This window comes from Macaca thibetana, chromosome 5 (assembly GCF_024542745.1).
Source record: "Macaca thibetana thibetana isolate TM-01 chromosome 5, ASM2454274v1, whole genome shotgun sequence".
In the NCBI taxonomy this organism is placed as follows: domain Eukaryota; kingdom Metazoa; phylum Chordata; class Mammalia; order Primates; family Cercopithecidae; genus Macaca; species Macaca thibetana.
In genome coordinates, this window is record NC_065582.1 from 100,921,920 (window position 1) to 100,942,492 (window position 20,573).

The following is a 20,573-nucleotide window of genomic DNA, read 5'->3' on the forward strand; positions in this document are numbered from 1 at the left end:
TATAAAAAAATGAAATGAACGATTTCAAAGAAGTAAGTCCCTTAACCTGGGACTCTTGTTCAATCAGAGGCAGGATGAGTAACCATACGAGAGGGATGTTTAAGAGAATTTTAGCATTCAGTGAGGTCAGACCATATGATTGCTAGGATTTCTTCCTAACCAGAGATTCTACAATATTCCAAAAACAAAATTTTTAAATATATAGCTGCTCACATAAGAAATAAAATGTGATTCGTGTGAAAAAGAACAAAAAGCAACAATATTATCAAATAAACAAGAAAATCAATTCAAATGTGACTTTAGGCATGTTTCCTAAAACTCTCTGTCTTCAGCGTACTTCTCTGGCTTACTTTCCAAATTTATCACTGTATCTGAAAACTCATTTCTCTAGGCTATATTATGGAGGCTCTGTTAGTAGATCTGGGCAAACCACACATGTATTTTAAACTCACTGAGTGATTCTAATGCTCAGTCAGTTTGGGGGACTGCTGAAATTCTAGACTTATGTACAGGGGTTACCTTCTATTTTGTATAAGAAATTTGTCTGTATATGTAAAGCTTGAAAAGAACTTAGTAATTCTAATCAACTTGTTAATATTTAAGGCCTCTGCAGTTTAATATTTAAGCACCATTTTAACGCAGGCAACAAACTCAATCTCAGTTTCTAAACTCTAACAATTTAAAACATAAAAATATCACATCCAGGCTGGGTGCAGTGGCTCATGCCTATAATCCCAGCACTTCTGAGGCAGGAGGATCACTTGAAGCTAGGAGTTGGAGACCAGAATAGGCAGCAAAGTGGGACTCCACCTCTACAAACGTTTTTGAAAGTTAGCTGGGCATTGTGGTATGCAGCTGTGGTCCCAGTTACTTGGGTGACTGAGGTGGGAGGATCATTTAAGCCTAGGAGTTTCAGGCTGCAGTGAGCTATGATTGTGCCACTGCACTCTGGCCTGGGAAACAGAACAAGACTCTGTTTCTAATTAAAAAAAAAAAAAAAAAAAAAAGGAACCCTTTTATCAGAGGAGTTTGGTAGGAGGCTCTGGGGTCATAAATCTGCTTCTTCATCTGTTCTCGTGAAGACTTTAGATGAGACATGACAGAAATCCATCATCAAACGCCTTTTGATTTAGAGGACAAATCCATCACCTGTGGCTTTCTGGACTTTGAGACAAATGGTTCCTACAGCTAATCTAGCTCAGGCATCCCTCCCCTCCCCCTACCAGAGGATGGGAAGACAAACTGAAGAAGAAAAGAACAGGAAAGAGACTGGCCTATAGCAAGTTTCTTGTGGAGTAAAAGTCTAGCAATTATTAAAGATTGACAAAAATAATGTATTAAAATGAGGCAATGACACAACCTATCCAAATCTAAAAGAAGGAGACTTTTACATGTATACGCCAACAAAAGCAATATTAGTAGGATTATTTGTATTTTCTGAAAGTTAAGTTTGGAAAGTCATTTTTCTGGAAATAATTCTTATGCAGACTTTATGTTACCTGATATAATAACAGTATGACAATAATGATGATACTGTAATAATAGTGACACTGTATTCATTGTTAAGAAATCTAATAAAAAATCCTCTAACTTGGTTTCTTGGTGTCGGGCAGGTTGCCACGAGTATCTCATAGTGAAAATCGTCACCACTGACGATGAACTGGCTGGTCAGATAATGCTGATTTTTAATTAATGTTTACCAGAGTGCAGAAGAGAACCTGACCAAATTCTAAATTGGAATTGAACTCTTTGCCTTTCCCTTCCCATGTTAAACGCAAGTCCACAGTCACTTAGCACTTGGTCAAATTCTTTCTTGCATATTTTTCAGAGCCTTCTGTTGCCATCCACAGTTTTGGGAAATGGGGTTATAGAGAACAAATCATGTCCCTTCTCTTATAAAGCTTGCATTCTACCACAGGAAGATAGTCAATAAACAAATGCCCAAATTAAAAAAAAAAAGGTAAGAAGGTAACTTCCGAGTTGCCCCTCTGGTGCACAGACACTTCCTTTTAACGACGATTTGGACAGGTCAAATCTTTTCAAAACTTTCCCATAAGTGGAAGGAAATATTCTACTTACAGATGCACAAGACTATGAGAAAAAGGAGGTATGTGACCAGTTCCCGTAAAACACTTTTAAGGTATTTCTCTCGGTTAGTGCTGCTTTCCTCCATGAGTCTTGTTCCCCAGAGACCTTTAAAATAATAATGAAAAAAAGAAAAGATGTCATTTAAGAAATCTCATGAATGGCAAAAGGGAAAATAAAGAACAAACTAAACAGTATCACCTGTAAGCGAGAGTCTCCTTTTTTTTTTTTTTTTTAAATCACATTTTGAATGCAACGAGAAACTGGTTTTGTAGGCCTACCTTTTATTTAAGGGTACATCTGGCTCCACTGTTACCCCAAACATGCAAAACATAAGGCAACAATCCTGATCATTTTATAGGCTCCCAAGCCCATTAGGAGTATCTTAGTCAAATTTTAAAAAGAGAACAGGAAATAAGGAAGGCCTAACAGAGGAGTTAAATAATTGTGCAAAACTTATCAGTTCTTCCCATTTGAGGTGGATACAACCCTGTAATTATCCTACTACTAAACCCAGTTAAGAACATGATGTAACTGTATTTCAAGTAATACCTTTTAGGTCACCCCTGATGAAAAGAAGTCCTTGTTGGAGAATCATTTCAATATAGAAACATGTTATGCTTCTAACCCACTGGCATAAAAGCTCTGCTCTGTAAGAGCAGAAGCTGTCCTATTAAAAAACTCCATGGTGACTGATTACACTAAGCGTGCTTGGCTTAGCAGATTTTTAAAACAGCAATTAACATACAATCTTTAAAAGCAGCAACTCATCCATGTTCCCTCTCTCTCTGTAGAAAGGGTAGAATCAGCAACCATGTTCTACATTTTAGCAGATGGAAAAAGCGTTGGGCTGGCTGAGTGAAGATGACGTAACCCTCCCTGAGCTTGCTGGAGAGAGTGACCGCAGTTTTGGACTCAGCCAGCAGCAGACATGGTGGTCATCATCCAAACCCCTGTTAATGAACAGTGTGGTAAAGTCACATTGCTGGTTACTTGGAAGAACCTTAACATTTTCCAAAAAAGACAAACCTCTCAATCCTTTCAGTTACATTAGGTTGGCTGTTAAATGGAAACCAACCTGGTCCCTGCATGTTGTCTCACACTTTGATTCCACAGACCTTAACTCCTTCAATAATGGAAACTCACACAGCCACTTTCACCATAATCAAGCCACACAGAGAAATGGGAAAAAGAGCATAAGGTCTTTTACTAAGAAGAAATGAGTTCATGATTAGTGTTCATGTATTTTTTAAGTCTTATAATAATATATATGTTCTATTCCTGAATTTGGGTATTCCCTTTCCTTTTCTTTTTTCCTCCCAAATGTCCTTTAGGAAAATCAGCACTGAATTCAAAAACACTGTGTTACGCATCATACGTTTCACCAACACTGAGAGTGGAGTATAACTTATGACCAACTTTGCTCCTGCCAAGATCTGGTAGTTGTCAGGGAATTACTCACTCAGAAGAAATGCAGCAAGCAGAATGTTTGTTCACTGAAACACTATCATACTAAAGAATTATTACAAATTTAGATGACACGGAAAATTACAACTTAAAATAACACAGAGGCAGCCAAAGATTAGGCTCGGTAGCCCTGGACACCAACACACCACTGCTTTGGCTAAATTTTTTTTTGGAGGCCAGGCCTAAAATATATGTCAACAGAAACTGCTCGTCTCTTTACTCCCAGGGAAGACTGTTGCCCTGTCTCACTTGGTCAATGATTTCATTCTCTCTCATGGTTTATAAACAACTAGGCACTAAGGAACAGCCATGATTCTTAATATTTATACATGGTATTGCTTGGCCTATAAATAGAAAAAACAAACTCCTATCAAATTTTCTTCAAGCTAGGCTGGGTGCGGTGGCTCACGCCCATAATCCCAGCACTTGGGAGGCTGAGGCGGGTAGATCACTTGAGGTCTGGAGTTCGAGACCAGTCTGGTCAACATGGTGAAACCCCGTCTCTACTAAAAATACAAAACTTAGCCAGGTGTGGTGGTGGGCACCTGTAATCCCAGCTACATGGGAGGCTAAGGCAGGAGAATCGCTTGAACCCGGGAGACAGAGGTTGCAGTGAGCCAAGATCACACCACTGCACTCCAGCCTGAGTGACAGAGTGAGACTCCATCTCGGAAAAAAAATAATTTATTCAAGTTAAACTTGTGATGGCCTATGGCAATTTAATTCTAGCCTTTGAATGAAACATTTCAAATGGAAAGAAACAAGTCCTCATATGTATGTATGAATTTATTTATTTTGAGGCAGGGTCTCTCTCTGTTACCCAGCCTGGAGTGTAGTGATGCAATCACAGCTCACTGAAGCCTTGACCTCCTGGGCTCAAGCCACCCTTCCACCTCATTTTTTGATTTTTCACAGAGATGAGGTGTCAATATGTTGCCCAGGCTGGTTTCGAATTCTCGGCCTCAAGTGATCCTCCTGCTTCAGCCTCCCAAAGTGCTGGGATTAGAGGCATGCCACTGCACTCGGCCTCCCTTATTTATATTTTTATATTATATACCTCCATATATTTTCTTTCTTTTTTTCTGTCTTTTTTTTTTTTTTTGAGACAGAGTCTCACTCTATCACCCAGGCTGGAATACTCTGGCACAATCACGGCCCACTGCAGCCTTGACCACCTGGGCTCAAACAATCCTCCTGCCTCAGCTCAGCCTCCCAAGTAGCTTAAACTACAGGCACATACTGCCAAATCCAACTAAGTTTTTAATTTTTATAGATGTGGGGTCTCACTACATTGCTTAGGCTGGCCTCAAACTCCTGAGCTCAAGCAATCCTTTCGCCTTGGCCTCTCAAAGTGCTGGGATTACAGATGTGAGCCACTGTGCTTGGCCCTGTGTATTTTCTTTTTCTAAATTACTCTACTTCCTCAAATATTTACTGCTTTAAATTTTTCATCCCATTTTCCCACTGGGTGTGTATGTAGGACCAATCTTAGGGTACAAGGACCTTTTACATCCGGATGGGTGAGAAATAGTTGCATCTACAAGTAGGAAAAATAGCTGTCCTGCAGCCAACTATTCTCCATGTTTGGCAGAGCTGTTAGGATAAGAATGGTTAAGGACGGAATCATGTGCAAATTGATGACATTCTTCAAAATCAACTGTTGTCTTTCCCACAGCTGTTCTAGTTGTGGTGGGAGTAACTTCCCAGCACTGCAGGTATTCAATGTTTCCAGCTGTTAGGGAGAACACGGAATGAGTATAGACCCAACTTCCTTTAAGAGGGTGCTTAGCTAATGCCAGAATGCAAAGCCAGAGTACATCATCTAAAGCACGGTCCCCAGTCCCCAGGCTGCAGATGGGTACTGGTCCATGAACTGTTAGGAACCGGGCTCCACAGCAGGAGGTGAGCTGCAGGCGAGCAAGCTTTACCGCCGGAGCCCTGCCTCCTGTCAGATCAGCGGTGGCATTCGATTCTCACAGGAGTGACAACCCTATTGTGAACTACGCATGTGAGGAATCTAGATTGCCCGCTCCTTATGAGAATCTCACTAATGCCTGATGATCTGAGGTGGAACACTTTCATCCCCAAACACTTCCCACCCCAGGTCTGTGGAAGAATTGTCTTCCATGAAACTGGTCCCTGGTGCCAAAAAGGCTGGGGACTGCTGATCTAAACAGTGCATTCCTCTGCACAATGTTACTTCTTAATATGAACACTGGGGAACTCTGTAATGGAGAACTCCAAGCACAAAAGATATTCCAAACATAAATAGTTGGCTTTGAACAAAAATGTCATTTCCCCAACTATTTTATCTAAACCCTTTCAAAGACTTTTTATTGGCTGGGCACGGTGGCTCACGCCTGTAATCCCAGCACTCTGGGAGGCCGAGGTGGGTGGATCACCTGAGGTCAGGGGTTTTGAGACCAGCCTGACCAACACGGTGAAACCTCGTCTCTACTAAAAATACAAAAGTTAGCTGGGTGTGGTGGCGAGCTACTCGGGAGGCTGTAATCCCAGCTACTCGGGAGGCTGAGGCAGGAGAATCGCTTGAACCCGGGAGGCAGAGGCTGCAGTGAGCCGAGATCACACCACTGCATTCCAGCCTGGGCAACAAGAGTGAAACTCTGTCTAAATAAATAAATAACTACAACTTTTTATTTTAGAAAATATCAGAAATATCACAAAGAGAGAATGATATAATGACAAATCTATCACCTAGATCCAACAATCTCAACTCAATGCCAATCCTAGTTCATTTACATCCTCACCCATCTGATGCTACTGCTGATCTGACAGGAGGTAGTAATGCTCACTAGCCTGCTGCTCACCTCCTGCTCTGCGGCCTGGTTCCTAACAGGTCACAGACCATTACCACCCCAATTATTTTAGAATTAATTCCAGCTATTGTATCACTTCATCTGTTAATATTTCAGTTCCATGGTTAAAAGGTTAATTGTGGATCTTTCACCTCACACTACCCTGCCCCATCTGAAATACATGAAACCCATATGGCCTATTATCAAGGCATGGTGCAACGCAGGGCTTTGGAGTCAAATGATATTAAACTGAGGGCTTAACCACTTGGGAGCTGAGAAAGCTTACCTGACATCATGAGCCTCCGCTTCCTCATCTAAAAATGAAGTAAGAGTACCTTTTTGTGGGGTTGTCCTTGGGAATTAGAAATATTACTTGTGGAGCACTTAAGAGTGCTTGGAAGCGGCCTGTCTGTAGCTTCAGAAACAAGCCCAGATCTGCAAAATGGCCTTTTGGAGGCCCAGTTGGTCCAGATTTCAGAGTGGTATAAAGACTCAAATCCGTATGAACTATCAGTTCATTGTGATGGCCTGACCAAATTCTCAGTGTATTTATATCATAAAAGAATCCTCTTTTTGTGCTAAGACACATGTGAGTCTCATTTACAAGAATGAATACAATCCTTCCTAGTATTCATTTGAATTGTAGGGACACTTTTAAAAAGGGAAGTGGCTTTTATCTATATTTGTCCATTTTCTATAGAAAAGACAGTTGCTACCTTAAGTAATATTGACTCCTGAATCTTGAATTTCTTTTTTTTCTTCTCTTTTTTTTTGAGACAGTGTCTTGCTATGTTGCCCAGGCTGGTCTCGGATTCCCAGGCTCAAGCAATCCTGCCGCCTCAGTCTCTTAAGCAGCTGGGATTAAAGGTGTGTGCCACCGTGCCTGGCCTGAATCCTGAATTCTTAATCAGTCATCTCCTGAGGTGCAGACAAGTATATGCTACAGTTAACATGTAGTTCTACCTGCATATTCTCTAGAGAGCTCACACTCACCTCCCCAAAAATTTGTTTCTTTTTCTTTCTCTGAAAATCTACTCTTTCTGTCTGGGTTAATGGTACCATGCCAGAAATTTGGGTTTCACCCTAGAATAGGCCTTCTTCTTATCCCTCCCATGGAGTTGGTTCCACAGTTCTGACGGTTTTTATTTCTCTTCTACCTAGCTTCTTTCCATTGCAGCTCATATGCCTTGGTTCCAGCCCTCGTCACCCCTCCTCCTCTTGGTCAGCCCTCTCCTGACCTAGTCTGTCGGCCGCCAACCTATCCACCTCACCCTATCCTCTACACTGGCCACTAACCTATCCACCTTACCCTGTCCTCTACACTGGTCACCAACCTATCCACCTCACCCTGTCCTCTACACTGGCCACCAACCTGTCCACCTCACCCTGTCCTCTACACTGGCCACCAACCTATCCACCTCACCCTGTCCTCTACACTGGCCACTAACCTATCCACCTTACCCTGTCCTCTACACTGGTCACCAACCTATCCACCTCACCCTGTCCTCTACACTGGTCACCAACCTATCCACCTCACCCTGTCCTCTACACTGGCCACCAACCTATCCACCTCACCCTGTCCTCTACACTGGTCACCAACCTATCCACCTCACCCTGTCCTCTACACTGGCCACTACACCTATCCACCTCACCCTGTCCTCTACACTGGTCACCAACCTATCCACCTCACCCTGTCCTCTACACTGGTCACCAACCTGTCCACCTCACCCTGTCCTCTACACTGGCCACCAACCTGTCCACCTCACCCTGTCCTCTACACTGGTCACCAACCTATCCACCTCACCCTGTCCTCTACACTGGTCACCAACCTATCCACCTCACCCTATCCTCTACACTGGTCACCAACCTATCCACCTCACCCTATCCTCTACACTGGTCACCAACCTGTCCACCTCACCCTGTCCTCTACACTGACCACCAACCTATCCACCTCACCCTGTCCTCTACACTGGCCACTAACCTATCCACCTCACCGTGTCCTCTACACTGGTTACCAACCTATCCACCTCACCCTGTCCTCTACACTGGTTACCAACCTATCCACCTCACCCTGTCCTCTACACTGGCCACCAACCTATCCACCTCACCCTGTCCTCTACACTGGTTACCAACCTATCCACCTCACCCTATCCTCTACACTGGCCACCAACCTATCCACCTCACCCTGTCCTCTACACTGGCCACCAACCTGTCCACCTCACCCTGTCCTCTACACTGGTCACCAACCTGTCCACCTCACCCTGTCCTCTACACTGGCCACTAACCTATCCACCTTACCCTGTCCTCTACACTGGCCACTAACCTATCCACCTCACCCTGTCCTCTACACTGGTCACCAACCTATCCACCTCACCGTGTCCTCTACACTGACCACCAACCTATCCACCTCACCCTGTCCTCTACACTGGTCACCAACCTATCCACCTCACCCTGTCCTCTACACTGGTCACCAACCTATCCACCTCACCCTGTCCTCTACACTGACCACCAACCTATCCACCTCACCCTGTCCTCTACACTGACCACCAACCTATCCACCTCACCCTGTCCTCTACACTGGCCACCAACCTATCCACCTCACCCTGTCCTCTACACTGGCCACCAACCTATCCACCTCACCGTGTCCTCTACACTGGCCACTAACCTATCCACCTCACCCTGTCCTTACACACTGACCACCAACCTCCACACCCTGACCACCAACCTATCCACCTCACCCTGTCCTCTACACTGGCCACCAACCTGTCCACCTCACCCTGTCCTCTACACTGGGCACCAACCTATCCACCTCACCCTGTCCTCTACACTGGTCACCAACCTATCCACCTCTCACCCTGTCCTCTACACTGACCACTAACCTATCCACCTCACCCTGTCCTCTACACTGGTCACTAACCTATCCACCTCACCCTGTCCTCTACACTGGTCACCAACCTATCCACCTCACCCTGTCCTCTACACTGGCCACTAACCTATCCACCTCACCGTGTCCTCTACACTGGTTACCAACCTATCCACCTCACCCTATCCTCTACACTGACCTAGTCTGTCGGCCGCCAACCTATCCACCTCACCCTATCCTCTACACTGACCTAGTCTGTCAGCCGCCAACCTATCCACCTTACCCTATCCTCTACACTGACCTAGTCTGTCAGCCGCCAACCTATCCACCTTACCCTATCCTCTACACTGACCTAGTCTGTCAGCCGCAACCTATCCACCTCACCCTATCCTCTACACTGACCTAGTCTGTCGGCCGCCAACCTATCCACCTCACCCTGTCCTCTACACTGTTGCAAGAGTCATCTTCAGATTGACAAGTGATCATATCAGCCCCCTAAGCTTGAAGCCCATACTTGCTCCAACTGTCTACAGGAAAATGTGCCCATTCCATGGCGGGAGTTACAGGTTTGCTGTAACAGGAACAGGTCTTGTTCCTGTTATTTTTCCCTCCTTGTATTCCCCCCTCATTCTTCAAAATGTAGCTCAAGTTTTATTCTCTCTGGAAACCTTCTCTGACCTCTCCAGGTAGATCTGATCCTCTCTCTCTCTCTCCCTTTTTTTTTTTTTTTAGATACAGGCTGTCACTCTGTCACCCAAGCTGGAGTACAGTGGTGTGATCACAGCTCACTGCAGTCTCAATCTCCCAGGCTCAGCTGATTCCCCCACCCCAACCTCCCAAATAATTGGGACTACAGGCATGTGCCATCCTGCCTGGCTAATTTTTGTATTTTTTGCCACTCACTACGTTGCCCAGGGTAGCCTTGAACTGCTAGGCTTAAGTGATCCTCCCATCTCAGCTTCCCAAAGTGTTGGGACTACAGGCATGAGCTGCTGTGCCTGGCCTGATCCTCCCTTTGTTGGAATCCTCCCATATCTGGGAACTGGCATTGCAATGACTTACTTATACCTCTGTTTTCTCTACTAAACCCTGAGGTCCTTGAAGGTTGAGACCTTGTACTATTCATCTCTGCATCCCTAGTACCTATCACAAAAGAAAGTCCCATAAAAGTTTTTTACTGCATGAATTCTGTTACCGGCACAACCTTATCATAACCCCAAGGGCAGCAAGCCTCCCTCAAAAAAATCCCCAGAGTAATGAAAATACAAAGTCTGCTTGTTCAAAATTATGGTGCAAATAAAAAAGGAAAGGGAGGAAGTGATGGAGTAAAGTTCAGATTAAAAATAAAGGGAAAGTCACAACAGTCAAAAGGTGGAAAAAAACCATAAATGCCCACGAACTGATGAATGGATAAACAAAATGTGGTGTGTGTGTACATATGAATGCAAACTTCCTTTTTACGACCGAATAGGATTTCACTGTGTGTGCACAATGTGTGTGTACACACACAATGAAATCCTATTCGGTCGTAAAAAGGAAGGAAATTTTCACGCATGGATAAACCTTGAAAATATTATGCTAAGTGAATAAGCTAGACACAAAAGATCAAACATGGTCTGATTTCACTTATATCAGGTAGCTAGAATAGGGAGACTCACAGACGGAAAGTAGAATGGAGGTTACCTGGGACTAGGGCAAGAGGGAATGGGGAAACAGGGAGCTATTGTTTAATGAGTACAGAGTTTCTGTTTGGGATGATAAAAGTTCTGGAAATAAATTGCGTTAAGTCCATTTACATAATATAATAAATCTACTTAATGCTACTCAATTACGTACTTAAAATGGTTAAAATGGCCAACTTTATGTTATATATATGTCACACCAATTTAAAAAAAAATTATAGAGAGGCAGGCTCTCCCACTCCCTAGATCAATTAGAATTCTGGATACATGGACTGTGTTGGTATGATTTATCCTGCATGCCCTAATAAATAAATGTTCATAAACTAAAGAGATGCAGACAATTGCTGGCTAAAGTTAGGTTTGGGCACTACTGGCATACAGCACAGTGGATGAGAAACACTTTGAACACAAAGTGCCTGGAATTAAGTCCTGACTGCAACATCTACTAGTTGTGGCCCTGGGCAAGTCATTTAACCTTTAGAAGGCTTAGTGCCCTCAACAGTGAAGTGGTGATGGATGATAGTTCTTTCTTCACAGGTTGTTGTGAGGATAAAAATGACACTATGAATATAAGGATTTTAACACAGTGCCTGGCACACAGTGAGTAATAAACCATTATTTCTTTTTGAATTTAACAGTCTGGGGCAGGGTTTCTCAAAGTCCTCACTCCTGGTAATTTGGGTGGGAGAATGCTTTGTAGGGTGTGTGGCAGGGACTGTACTGTGCATTGTAGATTAGTAGCATCCTTAACCTCAAACCAGGAGATGCCAGGGGCATCCCCCTAGGTATGACAATCAAAAATATCTCCAGAGATTGCTAAATGTCCCCTGAGGGGCAAGATTGCCCCTCCCCTCCATTGAAAAGCTGTAATTTAGGATAATGCTCTTCTGGTGACGACCTAAGACTAAGTTCTGAAGCCTCAAGACAGGCTAAATTCATGAGTCACTGTGTATAGACTATCACTAGCAGCAACTAAGAACGGTGAGTTGGATGTTTGCAGTTTCTGTGGGGTAGCATCAACTAAAGCCAAGTTCAAATCTTTTTTTAAGTTTCAATAACTTTTCCAATAATTAGTTATGCTTCCCTTTAGACATCAAAAGGGAAGGCAGAAAAAATAAAAATTGCATAAAGTGTGGCAAAATAAAATAACTGCACTGGAGGTCACTTATTAAACACAATCAGCACACACACCAATTTCTATGTCAAGACCCAATTATTTTAGAAGAAATGAGTCGACTTACTATTTCATTTGAGTCTGAGCACTAATAAGGCCATCGCTAGCCATCTATTGAAATTCATTTTTTCCCTCCTGGGCACATGCCTACATTACATTTTCCAGCCTCCCTTGTAGGTATCCTTGGCTAAATAATTAAGAACTTTGCCAATGGGTCATGACTGAAAGTGATGTGGGCCATTTCTAGGACAAGGCCTTTAAGGAAACAGCAGTGGCAAGCCTTCTTCACACTCTCCACCAGAACCTACATGTGGCTGTTAAGCCACAACCACAGAGGCAATGACAGGGCCCTGGGAGAGCCAGCAGGGAAGAAGCCTGGATCCCTTAATAACCATATGGGGGAAAGCTGCTGCTAACCTGGAATACCCTCTCCGAAATGTTACATGAGCAAAAAATTAACTTCTTGTTCTTCAGGGTACTGAAGGGGAGGGAGGTATCTGTTTTAGCAGTTTGGCCTACCCTTACTTGTACAGCTGGTACTTCATAGTTTCTCTAGAAAAAACAAAAAAAAAAGCCCAAGAATATATGCCTAAAATAACAAACAGGAACTGACTTTAACAGGTTGATACATTCAGAAAAATATTCAACTTCTGAAATTCAGAAAATTTTATGACTCAGAGTGCCACATTTTATCTTTGTACTGAAAGAGTTTGTTAAGAAAAGAATAAACAAATATCTGAGGATACTTTTAAGTCTGCGCTTCGTCTTTAAATCTTTTTTTTTTTTTTTTGAGACGGAGTCTCGCTCTGTGGCCCAGGCTGGAGTGCAGTGGCCAGATCTCAGCTCACTGCAAGCTCCGCCTCCCAGGTTTACGCCATTCTCCTGCCTCAGCCTCCCGAGTAGCTGGGACTACAGGCGCCCGCCACCACGCCCGGCTAGTTTTTTGTATTTTTTAGTAAAGACGGGGTTTCACCGTGTTAGCCAGGATGGTCTCGATCTCCTGACCTCGTGATCCGCCCGTCTCGGCCTCCCAAAGTGCTGGGATTACAGGCTTGAGCCACCGCGCCTGGCCTCTCTTCAATCATCCTTGGCTTCCTTTGCCGGCCCTCTTCACCTCCTTTCTGGCTGCCTCCCACAGGTCTTCTTGCCTCCTGTCTTCCTCTGCCAAGCTCTCCTGTACGCCACGCTGCTGACTCAATTTCCTTTCAGCATGTTCTGTTCCTGCTCAGAAACTTTCAACTCCTTCCTAATATTTAGGGATACATTCTCAATTCCTTGATGAGATACAATGCATCCTGCAAACAGGCCTCAAACATGTCTTCTTTACTATTTTACTTCCACTAAGAAGATAGATCTATCTACTGTAGAAGCAGCAAAATCGACCATTTGTCCATCTTGGATTCATATCATTAAACAATAAACCAGAGCATGGTGAGGCTAGAAGGGACCTTGGAGGCTAGGTTCAACTCCTCCATTTTATAAATGAGGAGCTCAGGCTCAGGTAGTCTGAGTGAGTCATACGAAGTCCCACAGGCAAGAGACTTCCAGGGAAACTCTGACCACTCCAAACTTCGGTCATTTCTCCTACCTTTAAAAATTGCAAGTTACTTTCTGTTCTGACCCTAGGGCACTGCTTACATAGCGCATATAAGATTTCTGTCATTAGTATTCAAAGGGGGCGGGGGGAATCTCAACCCATTCATGGCTACTTATTTTACCTTTCTGGGTTTTCGTCCATAGGAAAACAGTGATATGCTATTCTAGTTTATTTCTTCATAGCAGCTAGCACAGTGCTATCTTCACAGTAGGTGCTAAATATTTAACAAATGTGCTTATTGAATAAGTGACAAGAATATCAATTATATTTCTTCATAAAAGAAAGGAATAACAATTTATTTAAGAATTTTATATTTCAGGTAGGAGCAGCAGCTTGCACCTGTAATCCTAACTACTTGGGAAGCTGAGGTGGGAGGGCAGCTTGAGCCCAGGAGTTTGAGGCTGCAGTGAGCTACTTTCACTTCCCCGCACTCCAGCCTCGGTGACAGAATGAGACCCTGTCTCTTAAAAAAAAAAAAAAATTCCTGAGTCCTGAGTCTGCTCGCCTACAAATCAGACCACTGACACGCTTTCACTAGAGGTTTTATGACTAGGAGCTTATTCATTGTTTCCTGAAATTTTTCTTTAAAAGAAATAAATTTACATACATACTCATATGAAATATATATTTTATTTCTCTATATTCTATTATTAAGTTTATTCAAACAAAGTTAGGTGTGTTATCAAATTCTTAAACTGAGTTAAAAGGATCATGCAACTTACCATTATTTATTAACTTAAAAGGAACTTCTGTTTCACTTCAGTGAATATTTTTTAAATGCACATTTTAAATGGTGTAAAATAACATATAATTTAATTAATCTAGTTTTGAACCTTAAAAAGTGTGTTTTATTAATCATTAACCTACTAACACAGGTTATCCAAAAAGGATCTTTTGTTCCCCACCATGCCTTGAATTAACTAGTGTAAGTACCTCCATAAAAGAAGTACCAAAATGTTTACATGTATATTTCTGAAGTGCTAACACATGGCAAATACACGCTGCACATTTTATGTGTTCGCTCATTTAATTCTCTCAACGAGTCAAGGACTAAGCGTTATGATCATATCTTTAAAAAACAAAAACCAAAAATCGGGGCTCAGAGAGGTTAAGTAACTTGCTCAAGGTCATACAGCAAATGAGTGGTGGAACTGGGATTATTGTGTAGGCCTGACCTGGTTTTAATCACATTGCTGTAACAGCACCTGGATTGTTTTTGTGCAAGACTTGCAAAACTGACATAAGGGGAAGAACAAGAAAAACTCAAAACAACTGAGAATGGAAACTCTTAAAAATATAGATTAAAATAATTTGGAGGTTAAAGCAAACGCGACACTTTTCCAAGGACACCTCTGACAAAATTTGTAAAAAGATAATTTCCTCTGGTATTGGAAAATTCATGTCCTCTTACTGGGGCACTGGCAAATTCGAAAATTCCTCTTCTGCCTTTTGTAGAGCTGAGCGCACTGGACTCAGATACATTTATCAGCTGCTATCTGGTGACTTCATCATTTTGGTGGCATTTCAAAGAACATTAATTTAGTTATTTAAAAACATCAAATTTTTTTAAAACAATGTAATTTTCCTTTGCAACTGTTTTTAGAAAAATGTCTAGAATCAGAAACGGCCAAGTAACTTCACGGATATTATTTTATTCTATTTGTGGTGTTCTCAACAGCTCCCACTCCCCAAAACAAACACACACATCACCAAAAAAATTCATCAATGACAATCTGCCACACTCCTCCCACAACTTGACATTATATGTTCTGTACTGCTACCCTTTTCAGCCCGGGACAATGCAGCATCCAGGTAAGAAGGAAACCACGGGTGACTGTAACATTTTCCTTTAGATTCTGTGACATTATCAAATATGCAGTTGCAACTACCATCAGTTATACTACAAGTAATTTTCATTTTTTCCCCTACAAGAAAAAAAAAAAAAAAAACCCAGATGTACTCTTTCACTCTAATTAGGCTTTCACTAATTTTCAGTTAAAAAAAAGACTATAGTGACATATCCTAAAGAAGGAGGTATTCAATAAATGTGCACCAACAAGAGCGCAGTGGAATTCAGCGCTGGGTACCGGAAATAGGGCAGGATTAGCGGAGGTGGGGAATGCGCTTCCAAGGCAGGCGCAACGCAGAGGGGATGCGAGATGGAACCCCGGGAGCGGCCGTCGCGGGAGATGGCCCCGGCTGGCGCCGGCCGTTCAGGTTTGTGCATTGGCAGCTGCGGGTCGCGCGCTCTTACCTCGCAGCCCGCGAACCAGCCTCTCCGCCCAGGCCACTCGGGGCGCCTGCCCGTCCAGGGGGAGGTGGCGATGCAGCGGGTCCCCACCGCCGGCCGGGCTGGGGCACGGCGGGCCCTGGTCCTCTCGCCGGCGCCGCCTCCCGCTCGGGTGGCCCGCGCTGTGGTAGCCCCCAAGCCCCCGGCCCCGCGCGCCTGCGGAGCTCACGGCCGAGGAGGCCGCCGACCTCCGGCTGCCCGGGCGCCACTCTACGTCCATCTCCACCACCATTCCGCCTTCTTCCCCTTCCACCTCCTCCTCCTCCTCCTCCTCGGCCTCGAAGCCGGGGTTATCGCGGCTCCACGCCTGCCGGGAGCACGACGAAAGCGGAGGAGAAGGGGAGGCCGAGGCTCCGGCCGGGGGGTCCCGCGCAGCCGCCTGCCGGATGCGCTGCATCTCGATCTCCAGGCCCCGCTGGTCGCGGAGGCCGCCGGGGGCGGCGAGGCTGGCGCCCACGGCCGCGCAGCCCGCCATCAGCCGGCCCGGGTCCGGCGCGCGGGGCGCTGGCGGCCGCTTGGCGTCCCCGGGCTGCTGAGGCTGCACGCGGCTGGAGTTCACCATCGCGGTCACTGGCGTCCGGCGCACGGGTGCCCGGCGCCGCGCTCGGCGCTATGCGCCTCAGGAGCCATGTTCCTTTCTTCGCGGCGCCCGCCGCCTCCTGCTCCCCGCCCCCGACCTACCCGCGGTCCCGCGTACCCTCTCCCGCCTCCTCGGCCCGCCTCCCTCTGGCCTCGCCCCGCCTCGCCCATCGGCCGCGGCGCGCTGAGGAGGGAGGCGCGCGGGAGCCGCCCCCGCGGTCTGCGCGCTTGCCCTGCGGCTCCCGGGCCCGCGTTCCAAGTGGAACCGGAGCCCGGGCGCGGGCGCCCACATTCCATTCCCGGGAAGGCCTGGGAAGGGCGGGAGTCGCTGACCCGCCCGCTCACCCGCCCGCCCGCCTGCAGGGAAAGAGCTCCTGGAGCTGTCGCTGCCTGCCCGACACCAAGAAAACTCTTGGGTGCCCGTTAACCACTAGCCACTTCTGCCTCGATTTACCAAAGTGCAGGGAAAGAACCTTTTGGTGAGATGATGTGAATTAGCGACATCCAGCCTGAGCTGAAGTCTCCAGCGGGGCAAAGAAATCTTTTCATTTGCAAACTACCAAGGCTGACTTGCTGTGCATTTGACGGGCCTCCTGTCCCTGATTCTGCTGGTTTGGAGATGCTTTCTCGATCTTTGGTTGGCTTCCCTCTCCACACATTGTGGGGACCCAGGGATTCGTCTTAGGACTCTCGGATCGCTGGTGCCTCCACCGTGATCTTCCGTCTCCCCGCGGCCAGCACTGACTTATAGCAACAGAATCCTGCATGAGGGCCTAGGCACAGGACTTTGTTTCCACTCTTCTGAACACATCTAACGTGATGCTCTGCAATTGTCTGAAACTTATCCTACCCTAAGCCATTATCTTGTCCCCTTGTCTGGAACCTGCTTCACTTCCTTCCCGTATCCCCAGGTGGGGGTTGGGGCTTCGCTGTCCTCCTCACTTCCCAGGCCACTCTTCTTCATGGGAAGGCTCGCCGTTTACCCTCCACCGCTTACACCTCATCTTCTTGTTACTTTTGTCCCACAAATATCTCTCTGATATGATCGCTGTTTCTCACTCCTGCTGGCTTGATCTTATGTCTTGCATTATTGCACATTAGAACAATTGATCTCTGTCGACTCCATCTCTATTCTCCACGTCGGTGTCCTCACTATTTCCAGGTTATATTGCGGAATCAAAGCTACTTATTTGTCACGTTGATGCTTAGACACCTCTGTGGGCTTCTGGCAGCTTAAAGGATAAAATTTAATTTCCGTTGTTTGGTTTAGTAAATTCTTGTATTCTGCTCCTGTATTTGTTTGTTAGGGCTGCCATAACAAAGTACCAGAGACTGGGTGGCTTAACAGAAATTTATTTTCTCACCCCGTCTCTACAAAAAATACAAAAATTAGCCAGGCTTTGTGGCGTATGCCTTTGGTCCCAGCTACTCAGAAGGCTGAGGTGGGAGGATCGCTTGAGCCCGGGAAGCAGAGGATGTAGTGAGCGGAGATCGGGCCACTGCACTCAGGAGACAGAGTGAGACTCTGTCTCATAGAGAAAGAAAGAGAGAAAGAGAAGAAAGAGAGAAAGAAAGAAAAACAGGAAGGAAGGAAGGAAATAAAAAGAAAAGAAAAAAAGGTATTTTCTCAGGAGGTGTTGGCAGGGCTGGTTTCTTCTGAGGCCTCTCTCCTTGGCTTGCAGATGGCCCCGCTTCTGTGTCCTCACGCCCTCTACCCTCTTCCGTATGCGTCTGTGTCCTAATTGTCTATTCTTATACATCATATTGGATTAAGGCCTACCCTCATGACCTTGTTTTCACTTCATTACTTCTGTAAAGACCCCATCTCCAAGTATGGTCATGTTCTGAGGTACTGGGGGTTAGGACTTCAACACAAATTTTGGGGAGGACACAATTTAGCTATAACAGCTCTTAATCTACTCCTCTAGCATGGCCTCCCATGCCGTCCATCCCCCGTAGCAAATTATTCATTTGTTCCCTAGGCACACATAACATGCTGCTAATATTTAGGTAGTTATGGCTACCTATTACCTGATCCTGCAGTTTGTTAATTTAGACATTCATGTTCTTCTCTTAACTGTGAGCTTCTCAAAGGCAAGACTGGTGGGTCTGGAGTACAGCCCTGGCTCATGCTATTCATCAGTTCATTCTGAAGACATTTCCTGTGCCCTGAATTAAGATCTGGGCATGTAGAGTGGGGTATGATACGGCCCTGGCCCTCAAGAGGAGACAGACCAAAAATGAGAGATTACCAAGTGGGTTAAGGGTTATGGTGCCTGTCATCCAAGGAACTTCTAAAGCTGAAGATGCCCTGAATAGCACCACCAGCACTGCGGAGTCAAAGGATTATTACAGACACATTCCAATAGAGGAGAGCCAGGCCTGGAAAGAGAATGCAGAATCTGAGCCAAAGGGTCCTCTGGAGAATAGGCCTAGTACAGTGTTTTCAAACTGTGATCAGAAGATCTCCAGCATCACTTGGAGCACTTGCTAAAAATATAGATACTGGGTCCCCGTTCCAACCTTATTGACTCAGAATCTTCCGGATTCCAGTCCTGAAATTCTGAATCTTCACAGGGGAATATCAGGCATCCGAAGTTTGAGCAGCACCAGTGTGTTCCAAATGGAAGAGGTTTCATAAATATTTCCCCCATATTTCTATACTTCACTGTTAGCACTAGTGAAGCAATCATCTGGAATCCCAGACTCAGAAGAAACTTCAGTGGTCTTTGAGTCACACTTACTCTGTGCTTGTGCCTGCAGTCACTAATTCGTGGTAAGGACCCTGGAACCAGACTGCCTGGATTCCGATTTTGCTCCCTACTTCCTAGCTGTGTGACCTTGGGCAAGTCACTTCATCGCCTTGTGCGTCCAAAAATGAGGATAATGATAATGCCTACCTCATAGGGTTGTTGTGAGGATTAGGTGAATTAATACATGTGTTTTAGTCCATTCGGGCTGCTATAAAAAATACCATATACTGGGTGGCTTATAAACAGTGAACCTTTATTTCTCACAGTTCTGGAAGCTGGATGGTCCAAGATCATGCTACCAGCTGATTTGTTGTCTGGTGAGGGTCCACTTTCTGGTTCACAGGCTGCACCTCCTAGCCGTGTCTTATGGTAGAAGGGGCAAAAGAGCTCCCTTGAACTTCTTCTCTAAGGGCACTAATCCCATTTGTGAGGGCTCCACCCCCATGATGTAATCACCTCTCAGAGTTCCTACCTCCTTATACCATCACTTTGAAGGTTAGGATTTCAATGTATGAATTATGGGGGAACACAAACACCCAGACCATAGCATGTGGAACAACACCGTCTGACATGTATGTGCTAATAGTGTTAGAACTAGTCTTAGCTCTTATATCTTAATTATGATAACTGTTTTCATCTATTATAATTGTTTTTGTGGTTATCTTTGTTCCAGCTAGGCTGTGAGTTTCTGTGAGGCTGTGAGGGCTCCATGCCCATCCTAGAGGCTTCCATGATAAATACTTACTAAGCACCTACTATATGCCAGGCACAATACTAGGAGAGATGGCAATTCATTAAATAGGGGAAAAGCCGAGCTCTAATAGAGGTGAGCTTATATTTTACAGGGTTTGAGGGGATTCAGAAGAGAGATTTCCCAGGCTGGCATGGGTAGGGAAGGTAGGTAGGGCCAGATCATGGGAAGCCTCAGATGCATGTTAAGGAATACAGACTATCTATAGTTAATGATATCATAAATAGGCCTTTTTTTTTCTTTCTACAGTGTCAGTTCCTATTTAAAACAAAATCTGGAATCTTCTTCCTGAAACTATATCCTCACCCTTAAAAGAATTCAAATTGATTGGAAATGTGTCTGCACATACATAATTCAGAGTTATATGTGTGCTTACCCAAAATTTTCTTTACAAATTATTGCAAGAAATGTAATCATTAAAAATTCACAGCAATTTGTGTATAATACCACTTAAATAGCATTTGGTTCATTGCACCCTGAATCTTACATTTTGGAGTTTCAATATTAATTTCAATC

General features: G+C 44.8%; 1 protein-coding gene and 1 long non-coding RNA gene across 5 annotated transcripts in view; both read right to left on the bottom strand.

Moving 5' to 3' along the window:
• Positions 1-16,655, bottom strand: part of PKD2 (polycystin 2, transient receptor potential cation channel) — a 72,618-nt gene extending 55,963 nt beyond the window's left edge. The window contains exons 1-2 of the mRNA XM_050790520.1: positions 15,939-16,655; positions 2,080-2,193 (exon numbers count right to left, since the gene is read on the bottom strand). Coding sequence (XP_050646477.1) covers positions 2,080-2,193; positions 15,939-16,536 — 712 coding nt within the window. The 5' untranslated portion in view covers positions 16,537-16,655. The remainder of the gene's footprint in view (positions 1-2,079; positions 2,194-15,938) is intronic.
• On the bottom strand, positions 7,723-8,406 carry LOC126954729 (uncharacterized). 4 transcript variants are annotated; one of them, XR_007725703.1, is made up of 3 exons: positions 8,312-8,406; positions 8,198-8,211; positions 7,723-7,740 (listed from the first exon to the last, which is right to left on the bottom strand). It is a non-coding gene; the product is annotated as an uncharacterized LOC126954729 (long non-coding RNA). The 4 variants fall into 4 exon arrangements; XR_007725705.1 differs by lacking the exon at positions 8,198-8,211 and adding an exon at positions 8,236-8,249; XR_007725704.1 differs by lacking the exon at positions 7,723-7,740 and adding an exon at positions 8,104-8,121.
• Positions 16,656-20,573: the final 3,918 nt, after the last annotated feature.